Source organism: Schistocerca americana, chromosome X (genome assembly GCF_021461395.2).
Source record: "Schistocerca americana isolate TAMUIC-IGC-003095 chromosome X, iqSchAmer2.1, whole genome shotgun sequence".
Lineage (NCBI taxonomy): Eukaryota > Metazoa > Arthropoda > Insecta > Orthoptera > Acrididae > Schistocerca > Schistocerca americana.
The window spans coordinates 119,047,290-119,066,159 of record NC_060130.1 but is presented as its reverse complement, the minus strand read 5'-3'; the positions used below and the strand labels follow the sequence as shown (position 1 = coordinate 119,066,159).

The 18,870-nt window shown below is 43.3% G+C and overlaps 1 protein-coding gene across 1 annotated transcript in view; it reads left to right on the top strand.

Annotated features, from left to right (window-relative positions):
• The window catches only part of LOC124555329, a 36,080-nt gene that overhangs the window by 2,660 nt on the left and 14,550 nt on the right, over positions 1-18,870 (top strand). Inside the window, exons 2-3 of the mRNA XM_047129208.1 lie at positions 13,703-13,793; positions 13,905-14,023. Of these exons, the coding sequence (XP_046985164.1) occupies positions 13,703-13,793; positions 13,905-14,023 (210 nt within the window). The remainder of the gene's footprint in view (positions 1-13,702; positions 13,794-13,904; positions 14,024-18,870) is intronic.

Here is an 18,870-nt window from a genome sequence, read left to right as displayed (position 1 = left end):
GACTAATCTTTGAGGCAGATCGTCATCTAGGGTTGTCCATCTGCAACTTTCCCATTCACTAAAACTGACGAAACATCAGTCAGAGAATGTGACATAGAACAACACAAACAAACTTGAGCAGCAGACCCTCCCTCAATAGGACCATTCAACACCAAGTGGTTTAATTTGGGAAAATGTTCCCACACGACCATCACACATGTTCTCAATGAATGTTGGTAAAGTTCTATTTTTGCCAATTTAATATTTGCAGAGAGATAGTCATTTGTCTACCCCATAGCCTATCAACTGTGCACCCAAGAGTTTTCAGCAAGTGTGGGACGTTATATCTCAGGCAATATTGTCTTGAAAGAAACATAACTTGACCATGTTGTACAACTTTTTGCACTCCCTTAAGTGAAGTAATAAAAATTCTGAGTGATTTGTATATGGATAATTTGGAGCAAAGTCGGCCAAAAAAACAGATGCTCAAAAAAATGTTTCTATACTTGTTTCATTGAAAGGATTTTCCCTAAACAAGTTGCTATATTCTGTGCATAAGCTTGCCCAATCTGATGTGAGTCCAGGAATGTAAGATGTTCGACAGCCACAAGTGATAGATATTTTGGAACCTCTCTTTGTGGCCATGGTGAAGCTGTTGTACCATTCTTGTGTTGGTTCTATAGAAGACATTTGGGCATCCAGTAAATTTGCAAATCTCGACCAGTCAGCCTTTCTAAAGTTAAACTACCTCTGAAAATGGATTTTTTTTTAGGTCTAACAGCAGCAAATATTTGGCAGATTATTGGTGTATGTTGTGAATTTGGTATTGGAGGACAGACAGATTTTATACACTGTTGGCTAATGCTGTCGGTGGTGAATATGAGGTGATACAGGTAGTTTTGCATCGTGGATTAGGATAAGGTGATTCATTTCTGCCCACTTTAAGTACTGCTGCCCCATTTTCATCGTAATTATCGTAGCCCCAAATATCACTATGGCTGCTGAAATTACCAATCTGCATTAGTTTATTTTGGTCATTTGTTAACTCTGAAGTCTTCACAAGGTGGTTTGTAGAGAGATGAAATGGTACACTTAGCTGTTTGTACTGTAAGGATTTTGATGTTATTTTCTTCTGTGAGTGCTGTGGATAGAATTTGGACATCTGGATGAACAAAGATAGCACATCCGTATGTATCATGTGGTCTTTTGATGGCAAAGCGCATTCTGTTTATCTTCAGCCTACACATGTTGCAGTTTCTGTGTGTTTCACACAGTATATGACATTGCTGCTGTCTGCAAAGTTCTTGTGGCAGTTCTTCTTTGGCCAATGTTATTCCTTCTGACAACTAAAATTGGAAAGAACACGCAGAAAATGTTGTGGGGAAGGCAAACCAAAGACTGGATTTTATTGGCAGAACACTTGGAAAATGTAACACAACTACTAAAGAAACCCCCCTACATTACGCTTATCTGTCCTCTTTTAGAGTACTGCTGCACAGTCTGGGATTGCTACAAGATAGGATTAACTGTATCTATCGAAAAAGTTCAAAGAAGAACAGCACGTCTTGTATTGTCGCGAAATGGGGGACAAAGCGTCACTGACATGATACAGGATTTGGGATGGACATCATTAAAAAACAAAGACTTTGTTGTTGTGGTGGAATCTTCTCACAAAATTTTAATCACCAACATCTCCTCCGAATGTGAAAATATTTTGTTGACGCCGACCTACACAGGGAGAACCAATCAGCGTAATAAAAAAAAGGAAAATCTGAGCTTGCACGGAAAGATATAGGTGTTCATTTTTTCCACACGCTGTTCAAAAGTAAGATGGTTCTATTAACCCTCTGCCAGGCACTTAAGTGTGATTTGTGGAGTGTCCATGTAGATATAGATGTAGATCTATTACCTGGAAGTGAAGTCCCAAGCTGCTGGACAGAGCATAGGGGAATGATGCGGGAGACCCGCGCCGCTATACTAGGTTAGGTCCTAATGGAAGTGATTTGCCGTTACCTTCCTCCGACTGTAATGGGGATGAATTCTGATGATGAAGAGGACACAAAAACACCCAGTGATCTCGGGGTAGGTGAAAATTGCTGACCGTGCCAGGAATCAAACCCGGGACCCCGTGCTCGGGAAGGGAGAATGCTACCACGAGCTGCAAACGATGTATTACCTGAAAGGCAAAATAATGGTTCACTGATGTGATGTAAAATCGTGTTTCACCCCCCATTTGGTGTTTCCAATGTATCTGTTCTCGGAATACTTTTTCACTGTACACAAATTACCTAATTTGCGGAGACTGTGGATGGCTGCTACATAAGAACGCTTTTGAGTAAACAACTGCCAGTATGTATCAACTACAGTGTGTTACATTTCCCCTTTGAGTTGCTCCATTTTAAAGAAGGAAAGAATGATACAGGAGTACAAAAACCTTTAACTGTTTTTCATATTTTGAATTGAGGAAATAATATTAATGCTTATACCAATATCAAATGACAGCAAATGCGGTGACCAATCTCTGTCCTTAGTAAGGATGAGGATGTCCACAGTTCTGCCTATTTCAGGCCCTGATGGCTGACTGAATACATCTGTTAGTGAGGGAACAATATCCCCCTCCCTCTCTGCTCCCGTATGATGGGCCTCAGGTTCCTACCCCATGCCAGAATACCGTCCTTACTCAACCGGCACACCCTGCAGACCTGCTCCGCACACTAACACTGCCTCGTAGCCTGTCAACCAGTGGTTTGAGGGCGGCATGAGCTGTGGGCTATACAACAGTTCACTTGCCCTCCTTTCTATGTACACACTAGATCCCCAACATATGAAACACAATAAGGAGAATGAAGTTGTTGCACGAAAGCCCACCAACCCACTGCTGACATTGAAACTATGCATGTAACATTATTTTCACAAAACAGGTGGTGCAAGCAGAGATCTAAATGTGACTCATGTTCTCACCTTCTTCTTACCAACCCTGTGTGTATCAACAGCCATCAACCAGTGGAACTGTAATAGTTATTTTCACCACATAGTGAGACGCAGGCAGCTAATACCATGTAATCCAGCAGTAGGTATTGCCCCATATATACATATATATATCTCGAGAACTCAAAATCAGGTGGAAAGTCAGTACAAAGCGAAGAACGAAAAGGTGGAAGGAATACATAGGAGTGTGATACAAAGGAAACAGACTTGAAGACAGTATTATAGAAAGGGAAGAGGAAGCAGGCGAAGATGAGTTGGCTGATAGGATACTGCAAGAAGAATTTGATAGAGGACTAAAATTTGAAGCAAGGTCCCTGACAAAACTATTCCACCTGGTGTTCAAGACATGAGACAGGCAAAATACCCTCAGATGTCAAGAAAAAAGTAATAATTCCAATTACAAAGAAGGCAGTTGCTGACAAGTCTAAACTATCACTTTAATAAGGCATGCTTGCAAAAACTGACAAGTTATTTACAGAAGCTCAAGGAAAACCTGCTAAAAGCCGACCTTGGAGATGATCAGTTTGGGTTCTGCAGAAACATTGAAAGAAGTGAGGCGATAGTGATCCTACGATTTATCTTTGAAGATGAGTTAAAGAAAGGTAAACCAATTTTTATAGCATTTTTAGATTTAGAGAAAGCTTTTAACAATTGTGACTGGAATACACTAGTTGAAATTCTGAAGGTAGCAGGGATAAATTACTGGGAGGGAAAGGTTATTTAGAACTTATACAGAAGCCAGACTGCTGTTATAAGAGTTGAAGAACACAAAAGGGAAGCAGTGGTTGAGAAGGAAGTGAGACAGGCTCGTAGCCTATTCCTGGTGTTATTCAATCTGTACATTGAGCAAAAAGTAAAGAAAACCAAGAAGAAACTTGGAGGGAGCGTTAAAGTTCAGGGACAAGAAGTAGAAGTTTTGTGGCTTTCCAGTTACATTGCCGTTCTGTTGGAGACAGCAAAGGACTTGCAAGAGCAGTTGAATGGAATAGATAGCACCTTGAAAATAAGTTATAAGAAGACCATTAACAAAGGTAAAACCACAGTAATGGAATGTAGTTAAATTTAATCGGATGATGCTGAAGGAAGTAGATTAGGAAATGAGATGAGTTTTGCAATTTGGGCAACAAAATAACTGATGATGGCCAAAGCTGAGTGTGTTTAAATTTCATACTATTAATAGCAAGAATTTTTGAAAAATGGGTATTCGTTAACTTCTAATATAGACTTAAATGTGAGGAAATCTTTACTGGCGGTGTTTGTGGACATTAAACAGTTCAGAAAAGAAGAGGAAGAAGCTTTCAAATGTGGTGATACAGAATAATTCTGAAGATAAGATAGATAGATAGATTGAGTAACTAAGGAGAAGGTACTGAACCAAATTCTGGAAAATATAAATTTATGCCACAACTTGACTAATAGAACGAATCCTTTGATAAGACACATTCCGACACATGTGGAATCGCCAGTTTGATAATGGAGAGAAGTATGGCAGGTAAAAATTGTAGAGGAAGACCAAGGATTGAATTCATTAAACATGTTCAAATGGAAGTAGGTTGCAGTTGTTATTTGGAGATGGTGAGGCTTGCACTGGGTAGAGCAGCATGAAGATCTGAATCAAACCAGTCTTCAGACTGAAGACTATAACAACAACAAATGTACCGGGTGCTCAAAAAGTCAGTATAAATTTCAAAAGTTAATAAACCAGAGAATAATGTAGATAGAGAGGTAAAAATTGACACACCTGCTTGGAATGACATGGGGTTTTATTACAATGAAAAAAAAAAAAAAAAAAGTTCACAAAATGTCCGACAGATGGGGCTGGACAGCAAAACATCAGTGACTGTACATGACAATATTGTATAAAAGGAGCTGTAATGAGAGAGAGAATCAGATGCACCAGCAGTCGCAGCACGTTGACGTTACCTAAAAAGAAGCTCATAGTGAAGCTGTATTATCAGAATGGGGAATGTGCTAGTTCAGCACTACGAACCTATCGCCTTAGGAAGGGGATTCAAACGGGTAAAGGTCCGTTGACAAATGCAGCTGTGGCGAGAATGATTTCGAAGTTTGGAGCCACGGGTTGTTTAGATGATAGACCCCATAGTGGCCGACCGAGCACAAGGCGTAATGCTGCTGAGACAGTTCAGGAAGAAATGGAGACTGTAGTGGGTTCGTCTACACACAGGGAAGTCAGTGCTCGTGCAGTCACACCGGCATTCCATACACTACTGTTTGGTTGGCACTTAGGCATACCTCCCGAGGCTATCCGTACAAAATCCATTGGCATCAAGAACTGTTACCTGGCGATTTAGTGAAGCGGAGGGCATTTGCGGTGTGGGTGTTTCAAAAGATGGCGGAAGATGACAATTGGTTGAGTAATGTGTTGTGAACCGACGAAGCTCATTTCACACTCCGAGGGTCTTTCAACGCCCACAACTGCAGAATTTGGGCTACTGAAAATCCTAGAACTGTCGTGGAAACTCCATTGCATGACAAGAAAGTCACAGTATGGGTTGGTTTACCACATCTACCGTTATCAGGCCTTTTTTCTTCGAGGAAATGCATGATTCTGGTTTTGTAACTGCTACCGTGACGGGTGAGAGGTACGCTGATATGTTACAGAATCACATCATCTCCAGCATGGCTGATAAACACTTGCTGGAATGTACAATGTTTATGCAGGATGGCGCTCCACCCCATATTGCTAGATGCGTGAAAGATCTCTTGTGCGCGTTGTTTGGTGATGATCATGTGCTCAGCCGCCACTTCCGTCATGCTTGGCCTCCCAGGTCCCCAGACCTCAGTCCGTGCGATTATTGGTTTTGGGGTCACCTGAAGTCGCAAGTTTATCGTGATCGACCGACATCTCTAGGGATGCTGAAAAACAACATCCTATGCCAATGCCTCACTGTAACTCCGGACATGCTTTACAGTGCTGTTCACAACATTATTCCTCGACTACAGCTATTGTAGAGGAATGATGGTGGACATATTGAGCACTTCCAGTAAAGAACATCATCTATGCTTTGTCTTACTTTGTTATGCTAATTATTGCTATTCTGATCAGAAGAAGCGCCATCTGTCGGACATTTTTTGAACGTTTGTATTTTTTTGGTTCTAATGGAAATGGAAATGTCATGTGACGAGGGCCTCCCATCGGGTACACCGTACGCCTGGTGCAAGTCTTTCGATTTGATGCCACCTCGGCGACTTGCATGTCGATGGGGATGAAATGATGATGATTTGGACAACACAACACCCAGTCCCTGAGTGGAGAAAATCTCCGACCCAGCCGGGAATCGAACCCGGGGCCTTTGGATTAGCATTCCGTCACGCTGACCACTCAGCTACCAGGGGCGGACTTTGGTTCTAATAAAACCCCATGTCATTCCAAGCATGTGTGTCAATTTGTACCTCTTTATCTACATTATTCTATGATTTATTCAGTTTTCAAATTTATACTGACTTTTTGAACACCCGGTATTTCCCTACAGAAACTTTGTTCCCTGAAACATATGCACTGTCTGTACATTGGTACCTCCAGATATTTTAGTGATTAGGTATCATTCAGTACAGCATTAGAGGCTGTGGCAGTTTGTATATGGACAAATGTGGATTTTATTGTCCATAATGGACACCTGCCTTCTGTCAGGGAGCTGACATACCAAGAGATATCTTATCTGATCCATTAGCTGCCTCCACCTTTCCTCCTGTGTGATTTCAATGCTCACAACCCATTGTGGGGCAGTGTTAGAACATCTGACCAAGGCAGTCTAATGGAATAAGTTATCACAGATCTTGGCCTCTGCTTACTGAGCAGTGGCACTGCAACTCAATTTAGTCTGACAGATGGAATGTATACAGCTAGTGATTACTCAGTCTGATGTTCCAACCTCCCCTCCTCAATCCTGTTGAGGGTACATGACAATCTCTGCGAGAGTGACTGTTTGCCAATTGTCATTTCCCTCACATGCAGTTAGCTGACAGAGCTCCCACAATGATGGTCCCTTAAGAGAACTAATGGGCATGATTTACATAATAAGAGATAAAATTGCTGCAATACTAAAAGTAGCAGCATTAATGATTAGTTTTGTCATCAGGACCACCTTATTTTAAACTAGTCCCATGATAGACGTAGGAAATTGCCAAGGCAATAAAACATTGTAGGTGAATGGAAAACCTTATTGTTTTTAAAAAGCACCCTATCTCATAAAACACCAGAAGAAGGAATGTTGGGAAAGATGTGTCATTATTGTAGGTACCCATGCCTCTTCGTTATAGGTGTAGATTAAGTTACCAGCTGTCAGCTAATAACCAGCACTCCAGGTATCTTTTGAGAAGGCAATGTTCATAGTAACCCTCTCTTATTGCACAACTCGGCAGTGCATTTCACACAACCCTCTCCTTTGGACAACTGCCCCTCCACACCCCTCTACACAAAAGATGGCCATATGGCAGCAGCATCTAGAACCATATAATGCTCCTTCCAGTGAATGGGAACTCATCAGGGCTGTGGCCTCTGGCCATGCTACAGCCAGAGACCTGACAGAATCCACATTCAAAAATACAACACCTGTCTCTGGTTTACTGATACCACATTCTTGCAGTCTAATCATATGTGGTGTGAGGATGAGTTCCCAATCCAGTGGAAGGAAAGTAGCATTATTCCAGTCTTAAAACTAGATAAAAAATCTTTGAGATGGACAGCCATAGTCCTGTCAGCTTCACAGATGTTTTGTGTAAGTTGCTCAAATGACTGGTGAATCAGGTTCGGTATTGGTCTCTTGAGACAAGAAGTTGTTGTCCAACTCCTGGATTTTGAGAGGGTCAGTGAAGAACCTGTTACTCAATTCACCTGGAGTTCACTATAAAGATGACATCTCCCAGTCACCAACACCTCATTGTTGTCTTCTTTGTCTTAAAGTTCTATGGGACCTCATGGTGGTAACCAATGCTTACCACACTATACAAGTGTTGTTTCAGAGACCACCTCCCATTTGTTTATCTTAAATTTTCTCTCTCTTTGGTTGTTTTATTCTCTTACTTTTCTACAGCTGCATTACCTTCACTTTTTCTTCAGTCTTTCAAATTAAACTATTAAAGGATGAATTGGCTGTCCAGCCATGACTGAAAAGCAGACTGGCCTGACTCGTGCCCTTTTCAACATTTTTATGCTTTTATTTTTGTCTTTGGATTCGTAATTGTTTATTATTCCAGGTTTTTTTTTTACTTTTCTGTGTCTTTTAGCATTAGTCATTCCTGATGCCAGTTTCAGCTTGCCCAGCCTCTACCTCACAGCCCAGCCTGTATGGGCCACAGGTTAACCTGGTTGGCTCGCGGGACTCTGCAGTTGAGAGCAACTCACCAGGCCAAGTTAACACCCCCCACCAATCCGACGATTCTCCAGCTGCCAGGTTGCAGGCTGAGGTTACTTGCAGGGCCAGCCTGTTCTCTTTGCTGCTTACATTCTTTGCCCATCTGCAAATCCCTCTGCTTATCCTTCGTTATTATCATCATCTTGATCAAATATGCAGGGCAGTGGTTTCAACAAAAGTTTGAGCTTGCATGCTTTATGGTAGTGCCAGTTTATACCTTTTGTTTGCCTCCAGCCTGTTATAGAATCCATGTTGGTATTTTTTTATTATTACTTATATCAGGAGATCAATAACAATTACAAAATGTCTTTCCGCTCGATAATTTCCAAATAGAACAAGTCAAGTACATTTGACAGATTTGAAGGCCTGCACGTGTAACATGGCTTCACTGATAATCACAATGTAAGAATCAATTGACACACAGTAGGAATCAAGCAGTACATGTTGTCAAAGTCACCTCGTCTCCTCTGCAAGTTACAGGAGATTGCAGACAGATGCGAGATGTGCTGCAACACAGGCAATGAGCTGAGGTGGTGAATCAGTTTACAGTGGATAGCACAGTGGCCTAGTGAGCGACAGGCTGGCCTGTTATCCCACTGTCTCTGGCGCAGTGGGTTGCACTCAGCCCAGCTGGCCCTTACTGGTCAGCAAGCAAGATATGGGCTGGGTGTACTGAAACTGGTGCAGTGTGTGGCTCTGTGTAGCAATTCACATGTTTTCTCTAGTGACAGGAAGACCGCCAGTCAGTTGCAGAAGTGGACATCCTGCTGCAGGCGTAGCATCGGGAGGCCTGCAGCTGTTTCTGGCCAGCACACTACTCCACTTCGCAGTACTTTGTTACTTTTTATGTCTGTTTCACCTTTGCTATTCTTCTTGCTATGTTTTATGCCTGATTTCTGTGGGACATCATGTAGTAATTATGATTTCACCATGTATGTGGCAATGTCAATGCTTCTTACATATGTTCTGTTGTATTATCCTTTGAACTGTCTATTTCATCTTCTGAGCTACTTCCAGGAATTGGTTATTAAATATGTCGCCTCAAAGGGCATGGGGCAAATTCAGGACATGCGGGGACCAAGCAGCAATCGGTATTGTAATTGTAAACTGTTGAAGCTGCGTTGGTAAAGTACCGGAACTTCAAGCGCTGGTAGAAAGCACCAAAGTTGAAATCGTTATAGGTACGGAAAGCTGGCTGAAGCCAGAGATAAATTTTGCCGAAATTTTTACAAAGGCACAGACGGTGTTTAGAAAGGATAGATTGCATGCAATCGGTGGTGGCATGTTTGTCGCTGTTAGTAGTAGTTTATCCTGTAGTGAAGTAGAAGTGGATAGTTCCCGTGAATTATTATGGATGGAGGTTACACTCGACAACCGAGCTAGGTTAATAATTGGCTCCTTTTACTGACCTCCCGACTCAGCAGCATTAGTGGCAGAATAACTGAGAGAAAATATGGAATACATTTCACATAAATTTTCTCAGCATGTTATAGTCTTAGGTGGAGATTTCAATTTACCAGATATAGACTGGGACACTAAGATGTTTAGGACGAGTGGTAGGGACGGAGCATCGAGTGACATTATACTGAGTGCACTATCCGAAAATTACCTCCAGCAATTAAACAGAGACCGAGCGAGGTGGCGCAGTGGTTAGCACACTAGACTCGCATTCGGGAGGACGACGGTTCAATCCCGTCTCCGGCCATCCTGATTTAGGTTTTCCGTGATTTCCCTAAATCGTTTCAGGCAAATGCCGGGATGGTTCCTTTGAAAGGGCACGGCCGATTTCCTTCCTACTCCTTCCCTAACCCGAGCTTGCACTCCGTCTCTAATGACCTCGTTGTCGACGGGACGTTAAACACTAACCACCACCAATTAAACAGAGAACCGACTTGTGGAGATAACATCTTGAACCTACTGATAACAAACAGACCCGAAGTTTTCGACGCTGTAAGCGCAGAACAGGGAATCAGTGATCATAAGGCCATTGCAGGATCCTTGAATATGGAAGTAAATGTTGCTGTTGTTGTGGTCTTCAGTCCTGAGACTGGTTTGATGCAGCTCGCCATGCTACCCTATCCTGTGCAAGCTTCTTTGCCTCTCAGAAATTTTGCAACCTACATCCTTCTGAATCTGCTTAGTGTATTCATCTGTTGGTCTCCCTCTGCGATTCTTACCCTCCACGCTGCCCTCCAATGCTCAATTTGTGACCCCTTGATGCCTCAGAACATGTCCTACCGACCGGTCCCTTCTTCTTGTCAAGTTGTGCCACAAACTCCTCTTCTGCCCAATTCTATTCAATACCTCATATTAGTTATGTGATCTACCTATCTAATCTTCAGCATTCTTCTGTAGCACCACATTTCGAAAGCTTCTATTCTCTTCTTGTCCAAACTATTTATCGTCCATGTTTCACTTCCGTACATGGCTACACTTCATACAAATACTTTCAGAAGTGACATCCTGACACTTAAATGTATACTCGATGTTAACAAATTTCTTTTCTCCAGAAATGCTTTCCTTGCCATTGCCGGTCTACATTTTATATCTTCTCTACTTCAACCATCATCAGTTATTTTGCTCCCCAAATAGCAAAACTCCTTTACTACTTTAAGTGTCCCATTTCCTAATCTAATTCCCTCAGCATCACCTGACTTAATTTGACTACATTCCATTGTCCTAGTTATGCTTTTGTTGATGTTCATATTATATCCTCCTTTCAAGACACTGTCCATTCCGTTCAACTGCTTTTCCAAGTCCTTTGCTGTCTCTGACAGAATTACAATGTCATTGGTGAACCTCAAAGTTTTTATTTCTTCTCCATGGATTTTAATACCTACTCCGAATTTTTCTTTTGTTCTCTTTACTGCTTGCTCAATATACAGATTGAATAACATCGGGGAGAGGCTACAACCCTGTCTCACTCCCTTCCCAACCACTGCTTCCCTTTCATGTCCCTCGACTCTTATAACTCCCATCTGGTTTCTGTACAAATTGTAAATAGCCTTTCGCTCCCTGTATTTTACCCCTACCACCTTTAGAATTTGAAAGAGAGTACTCCAGTAAACATTATCAAATGCTTTCTCTAAGTCTACAAATGCTAGAAACATAGGTTTGCCTTTCCTTAATCTTTCTTTTAAGATAAGTCGTAACATGTCATTTCTGGAAACCCAGAATCTACTCTGTAGGAATCAACATGGATTCCGGAAACAGCGATCGTGTGAGACCCAACTCGCTTTATTTGTTCATGAGACCCAGAAAATATTAGATACAGGCTCCCAGGTAGATGCCATTTTCCTTGACTTCCGGAAGGCGTTCGATACAGTTCCGCACTGTCGCCTGATAAACAAAGTAAGAACCTATGGAATATCAGACCAGCTGTGTGGCTGGATTGAAGAGTTTTTAGCAAACAGAACACAGCATGTTGTTCTCAATGGAGAGACGTCTACAGACGTTAAAGTAACCTCTGGGGTGCCACAGGAGAATGTTATGGGACCATTGCTTTTCACAATATACATAAATGACCTAGTAGATAGTGTCGGAAGTTCCATGCGGCTTTTCACGGATGATGCTGTAGTGTACAGAGAAGTTGCAGCATTAGAAATGTCGGAAGATCTGCAGTGGATATGCACTTGGTGCAGGGAGTGGCAACTGATCCTTAACATAGACAAATGTAATGTATTGCGAATACATAGAAAGAAGGATCCTTTATTGTATGATTATATGATAGCAGAACAAACACTGGTAGCAGTTACTTCTGTAAAATATCTGGGAGTATGTGTGCAGAACGATTTGAAGTGGAATGATCATATAAAATTAATTGTTGGTAAGGCGGGTGCCGGGTTGAGATTCATTGGGAGAGTCCTTAGAAAATGTAGTCAATCAACAAAGGAGGTGGCTTACAAAACACTCGTTCGACCTATACTTGAGTGTTGCTCATCAGTATGGGATCTGTACAAGGTCAGGTTGACAGAGGAGATAGAGAAGATCCAAAGAAGATTGGCGCGTTTTGTCACAGGGTTATTTGGTAAGCGTGATAGCATTACGGAGATATTTAGCAAACTCGAGTGGCAGACTCTGCAAGAGAGGCGCTCTGCATCGCGGTGTAGCTTGCTGTCCAGGTTTCAATAGGGTGCGTTTCTGGATGAGGTATCGAATATATTGCTTCCTCATACTTATACCTCATGAGGAGATCACGAACGTAAAATTAGAGAGATTCGAGCGCGCTCGGAGGCTTTCCGGCAGTCGTTCTTCCTACGAACCATACACGGCTGGAACAGGAAAGGGAGGTAATCACAGTGGCACGTATAGTGCCCTCTGCCACACACTGTTGGGTGGCTTGCGGAGTATAAATGTAGATGTAGATGTAGATGTACCTGACTTCTATAATGTCGTATTTGAATATCGTCTTCAATAATAAAATTCTCACATTCCTTAACTGATTACTTGGCTGTTCTTTTTAACTGTTGCTTAGATAGATTTAATTTTACTATTTGAATTATTAATTTCCAGACTAGTCAGATTTTTCCCATTTCTTCACTTTGTAACATGAATTTTGCCCTACTTCTTTGTTTGTCCTAAGCATTCATTTAATTTTCTTTTCCTTGCAATGATATTGATACCTCCTGTAGTTGAAGGCTTCTTTTTATGTCTTATTAGTGCCACACTTTGCTTTTAAAAGTAGTTGATAAAGATTGATGGAAACCCATCTGTAAATACATTAGATGTACATGATGAAGCAGAATAGAAAAAAGTTTCACTTTCAGCAACTGGTATTATGATAAACTCGTACAGTGGACGTTTTCTTGTAAGTAATATTTATAAGGAAAGTTAATCTTGTGTCAGAGTGGATTGTGGTTTCTTAGATGACAACCAAGAAATACCCCACTGCAACTCTTTTGAAGCTTATATGTTGATAACAAGCATTTCAGGCAGATAAAATATGTACAGACAGGGGTGTGTACGTCATAATGTGCCCAGTGATGATATTTTCATGTCAAGTATATTCAAATGTTTTAATGATCATGTAAATAATATTGAAATACAAAAAAATAACATTATCAGTGACAGAGGTATTGCACAATGCCATTGGTTGTGCTGCAAGAAAATGGAGGAAAGTGATGTCGTGCAGCCCTACTGTGTTATTAGTGTCCACTCTCATTGCTGTTGCTAAACCAGGTGTGGCCAGAAATTCTGATCAATAGCACTTCCACATCTCATGTAGGTTCTACAGCATTGCTGATTTTGTGCTACATTGTACCTGTGTCTTCTGCTCTTTCAAAATTCGGCAGATACCTCCCTTCAGATTTTACTTTAAAGAAACAGTTGAATAACACCAGCTTTTTCTGTTTGAATTTCAGATGATCCTCTACTGTCGAGAATTCTTGGTATTTATTCAGTGCTTAAAGCCATCACCTTAATTCATTGCACACTCTTTATTCATTACAAGCCGTAAGTATACTTCATAAATCATGTAAGATTAAACATTTTGTTTAATTAAAATATTCACTTAGCTTCTAATTGATCCTAATGTTTATATGAAAACTAGTTGTTGTTTTGCAGAGTGGTCAGTATGGGAATGTGTGTGCTGTTGATCACACTCCTAATGTGCGGCTCAGAAGTACTTTACTTTCATTCAACTGCATTAACATTTTACATCATCTTTCCATGTGTGCTTAATGGTAAGAATAACTTCAATCAGATTTTGTTTGGCATGTAAAGTTTGAAGTCCTTAGAATTTAATTATCGGGCATATCATCTTGATGGAAAACATACAGGATCTCTCAGGAGGAATGACCAGTATTCAAAGATGTGGCAGGAATGATCATTTGAAAGAAAAATGTCTGCTAAACATGGTCTCTAAAATGTATATCTTTAAGAGCTACGAACATTGTTCAGTAGAAGAGATGAGTTTCACAGTGGTGAAGATGAACAACTGTTCATAGCTTTTAAGGTGTTCACATTAGAGCCCATGTTTACTGGCCATCTTTTTCTATTTTTGGTCCATACTACCACCTCTCAAAATACAAAAACCAAAGAGCATGCAGTAGAAGATATTATTTCAAAGTATCAGTAGTAGTGCTCATAGCTCTTATGGTATGCATTTTACAGACAGTGTTTGCTACACTTTTTTGCTTTGAATGATCATTTCTGTCACATTCTTGAATATTTACCATTCGTCCTGGGACACCCTTTATTAGTAACGAATCAAGCCCATTCAGTATAAAACTTTGTATTTCTGTCAGAAATTATAATTGTCACAACTTTGCATTCCTAAAATCGTTTTTAGATAAAAATTATTTTAAAATTACAACTTTTTCCCTGTATTAATTTCTATTATTTACACTTGTCAGCACAAAAATTGACCGACAGAAATCACAATGAGAGTTAGTCCAGTACAGCATCAACGTATATGAAATTCAACATGCTATATTTTTCTATTTACCTTGGGAACATGCAGGTTAGGAAACGTTACTTCAGAAATTACAAAAAACAGTTCTAGATATGTTCCAAGAAGGCACAAAATCTTTTCTGCAAGTATAAATGTTGGTATATCTAAAGATACAGTGAATGTTAACGGAATAGCTAGAAGTTCATAAATAGTCACTGCAACTGAATAAGCAACATGCAGACTTTTTGTGTAAAATGTCGACACATTCTTCTGGTTCAACAGTATTGTTGTCTATGAAGCTCTGCATTGTATAATGTGAAACACGTTTCAGTGGTATGTAGCTGCTTTCCCACAGAAGATGTAACAGAATTTTGGCTATAAATCAGTGAGAGTCACTTCTGGTGGAGAATGACCTCCTGTGCGGAGACAAAATGGACCTTGTGAGAAAACTGGCCTGACCTCACAGTAAGAACTTGTGATGACCATTGGAGTATCGCCGTAGCCACACTGGCGGAGGTGGCAGAAAATGAGAGATTGATGACCCATCTCATAGACTCCCTTCTTCACAGTTTGCTGGTATACAATGAAGTTGAAGGCCCCTTTTGTGGGGCGAAGGTATCTTAATAAGAATTATGAACTGTTCATTCTATTAATTTTGCAATTTTGATAGATTAAACAAATCAGTGGCGTAATGCCTGCAAGGCCACTGACTATGCCGCTGAGATATGAACGCATTGTGCTACAGCTGCCGATAATTAGATACTCCTTACCTTTCTTGACTCTGTGTCATGAAATGAAGTACCTTTACTATGTCTGCAATGGTACGAATAAGGTGGCACAGTTTTCTTGCATGTTTTTAGAGGGTGTGTCGTTATGCTAAGTGTCAGTATGGTGTTAATCCTTCTACTACACTCATAATTACAAGTGTTTTTTACTTTTATGAGCAGATTTGCACCCCCTGTAATTGGCTCTTGCATTACATGGTGGATAATTCAAATTTCAGCCACGGCCATCTTTTGTGCTGTCAGGTGTACACGTTAGACAGAGCTAGATGGTGTATTGGTTAAGACACACTAACAATTTAAATTTTCTGCAGTTCACCTAAATCACGTAATGTGATGGCTGATAAGATGGTCCTTTAAAGGAGGTCCTAGCCTGCACCTCTCCCCTCCACCTCCTCCTCCCCCTCCTCCTCCTCCCCCCCCCCCCCCCCACCCCCTCTCTGTCCGTCCTTATACAATCAGAGCTTGTGCCCCAGCACTAACTACATTGATATCAACTCTAAACTTCCTTCATTTCTGCATTTGTCATATATTGATGACATAATGACTTGTAAGTTGTTATGCTTAAGGCTGTTTGGAGCCATCAAGGGCACTCCAAGGTATGAAATCAGGGACACAATGCACAGCCCCCCTGTGGGTCTGGGGTAAGAATAGGCCCGAGGTATTCCTGCCTGTCGTAAGAGGCGACTAAAAGGAGTTTCAACCATTTCGGCCTTCCATGTGATGGTCCCCCTTGGGGTTTGACCTCCATTTTTCAAAATTCTACAGAAGTATGAGCCTTTTGGGGAAGGACACCTTACGTGGTGTCTCACTGGTCCTCAGTGCACTAAGACCTTGGCACTCAGCATTGTAACGGCATTGTAACCACACCCGCTATTCCTCAGATTGGGCCTAAACGCCTGATGGGTTGCACAAGTTACGCCCATAGTGCGTCCCCATCTGCACCTACGATCATGATGGACTTTCCATGGCTCTCGAAATCCAGCACGGTAGCCAGCCCGTTGTGGTGGGGTTGTCATGTACCCTCTAGGTTGTAGCCCCCTGACAACACAGGGACCGTACTGCCGATACCTGAGCTGCACCCTCCCCACGTCGGCCAAGGAGTAGATGCCCGTCTCCTTGGGGCATCAGGACTCCCAGCAATGGTCATTCTGCCAGGTGGCCCTTGCTGAGGCTGGGTGGCGCCCGTGGGGAGAGCCCCTGGTCGGAGTGGGTGGTATCGGGGCGGACGTTTCGCAGATGAAACGTCAACATGTATCGGGTGGCTCTGCGGCCGAGTCTTTTAAAAAGAAAGGTACTGTCTCTGGTTCTGGTTCTCCTGCCCCTTCCCCCTTGGCCACTCCCTGGGAGGAAGGACAGGCCCGCCGGCTTGGGGCGAAGTACTTCCCCCGCTATTTAGTCTGTTCTCGGACCGATGGGGGGACGTTCGCCACCTCCAAGCCCATGTTCTTTGTCCAGCACATCGAGGACATCTTCGGGGAAATCGAGGCTCTCAGTAAAATGCGTTAGGGGTCCGTTCTTATAAAGACCACCTCCGCCACTCAGTCGGTGGCGCTCCAGGCGTGCGACCGACTAGGGGACATCCCAGTGTCCATTGTCCCGCATCTGGCACTGAATAGGACGCAGGGGGTATTTTTCATCGGGACCTCCTGCTGCAATCTGATGAGGAGCTCAGGGCCAACCTGGAGCGCCGAGGCGTGCATTTCGTCCGGCGAGTCCAGCGCGGCCCCAAAGACCGTCGCATCGACACCGGGGCCTTTATCCTCGCCTTCGAGGGGGACGTTCTCCTGGAGAAGGTAAAGGTGATGTGCTACCGGTGCGACGTGCGACCTTACGTCCCGCCTCCTATGCACTGCATTCGGTGTTTGCGCTTTGGGCACATGTCGTCACGGTGTGAGGCTGAGCCCCTTTGTGGCGATTGTGGACGTCCTCTTCGTGAGGAACATACATGCACCCAATCACCTCGGTGCGTCAATTGTCCTGGCATCCACTTGCCTAGATCTTTAGACTGCCCCGCGTATCAGATGGAGAAGAAGATCCAAGAATGAAAAGCTTTGGATCGCCTCTCTTATTCTGAGGCCAGAAAAAGTATGACCGCCTCCTTCCCGTGACGTTGACAACTTCGTTTGCCTCAGTTGTGTCCGCTCCTTCCCCAGTATCCTCACCCCTATCCTGCTCCCCCTCCACCTCCTCACCCCATCCAGGGTCTATGCCTCCGCCTCCCATATCCCTCCCTTCCAAATCCTCCTCCCTCGCGGCCCCTGCCCCCTCTGCCCCAGGGGCCAGCCTTCTTCCTCCTCCTCCCCCTCCGCCGCCTGAGAAGCGATCCTCTTCTCAGGTGTCCATCGGGGAAACGTTCCGGACCCCGGCTTCCGAGGTCCGGCGTTCCAAAATGGACCCCGCGCGTGAGGACCTTCTTCGGGTCTAGCCCACCATCCCCGTGCCTCATCGGACTTCCCAGAAGGCCTCCAAGAAGAAGTCTTTATCCCCCTCTCCACCCCGGCGCGTTTCGTCTGACGCACCATCCGTGAGTCGCTGCTCCCGGCCGTCCTCAGTTTCGCTGGGACGCTCTGCTGCCAGGCGCTCAGCTGGCCTCTCGTCGGCGAATGATGCTGCCGCTCCTACGCAACCCGGGAAAGCGGCCGCAGCTGGCAACGACTCGATGGAACAGGATCCGCCTCCCGCCGGTTGTAGCGTTGTTCCCTCGAAACCTGGCCCTCCGCGGCCGTCGAGGTGACCAGCTATTCACCCGTTTCGTTCCCCTTTTTTCTGACTAGCGATGGCTTTGTTACATTGGAACATAAGAGGTATTCGATCTAATCGGGAGTAATTACAACTGCTCCTCCACCTGCACTGTCCGCTCATCCTTGGGCTCCAGGAAACCAAGTTGCGCCCAACTGACCGTCTTGCTTTTACCCACTATACCTCGGAGCGGTCTGACCTCACCCCTGTGGACAGTATTCCAGCTCATGGTGGGGTCATGTTGCTCGTTCGGGACGATGTCTATTACCATCCCATCCCATTGACCACCCCACTCCAAGCAATAGCTGTCCGTATTACTCTTTCTGCTTTTACTTTTTCCGTTTGTACCGTCTATGCTCCATCGTCATCCGCAGTTAGTCGGGCTGACGTGATGCACCTGCTTGTTCAGCTTCCTCCGCCGTTTTTATTGTTTGGCGACTTCAATGCCCATCATCCCCTTTGGGGCTCTCCTCCATCCTGTCAGAGAGGCTCCCTCTTGGCAGATGTCTTCAATCATCTCAATCTTGTCTGCCTCAATACTGGCGCCCCGACTTTCCTCTCGGACTCTACTCATACCTACTCCCACTTGGACCTCTCGATCCGTTCTACCACT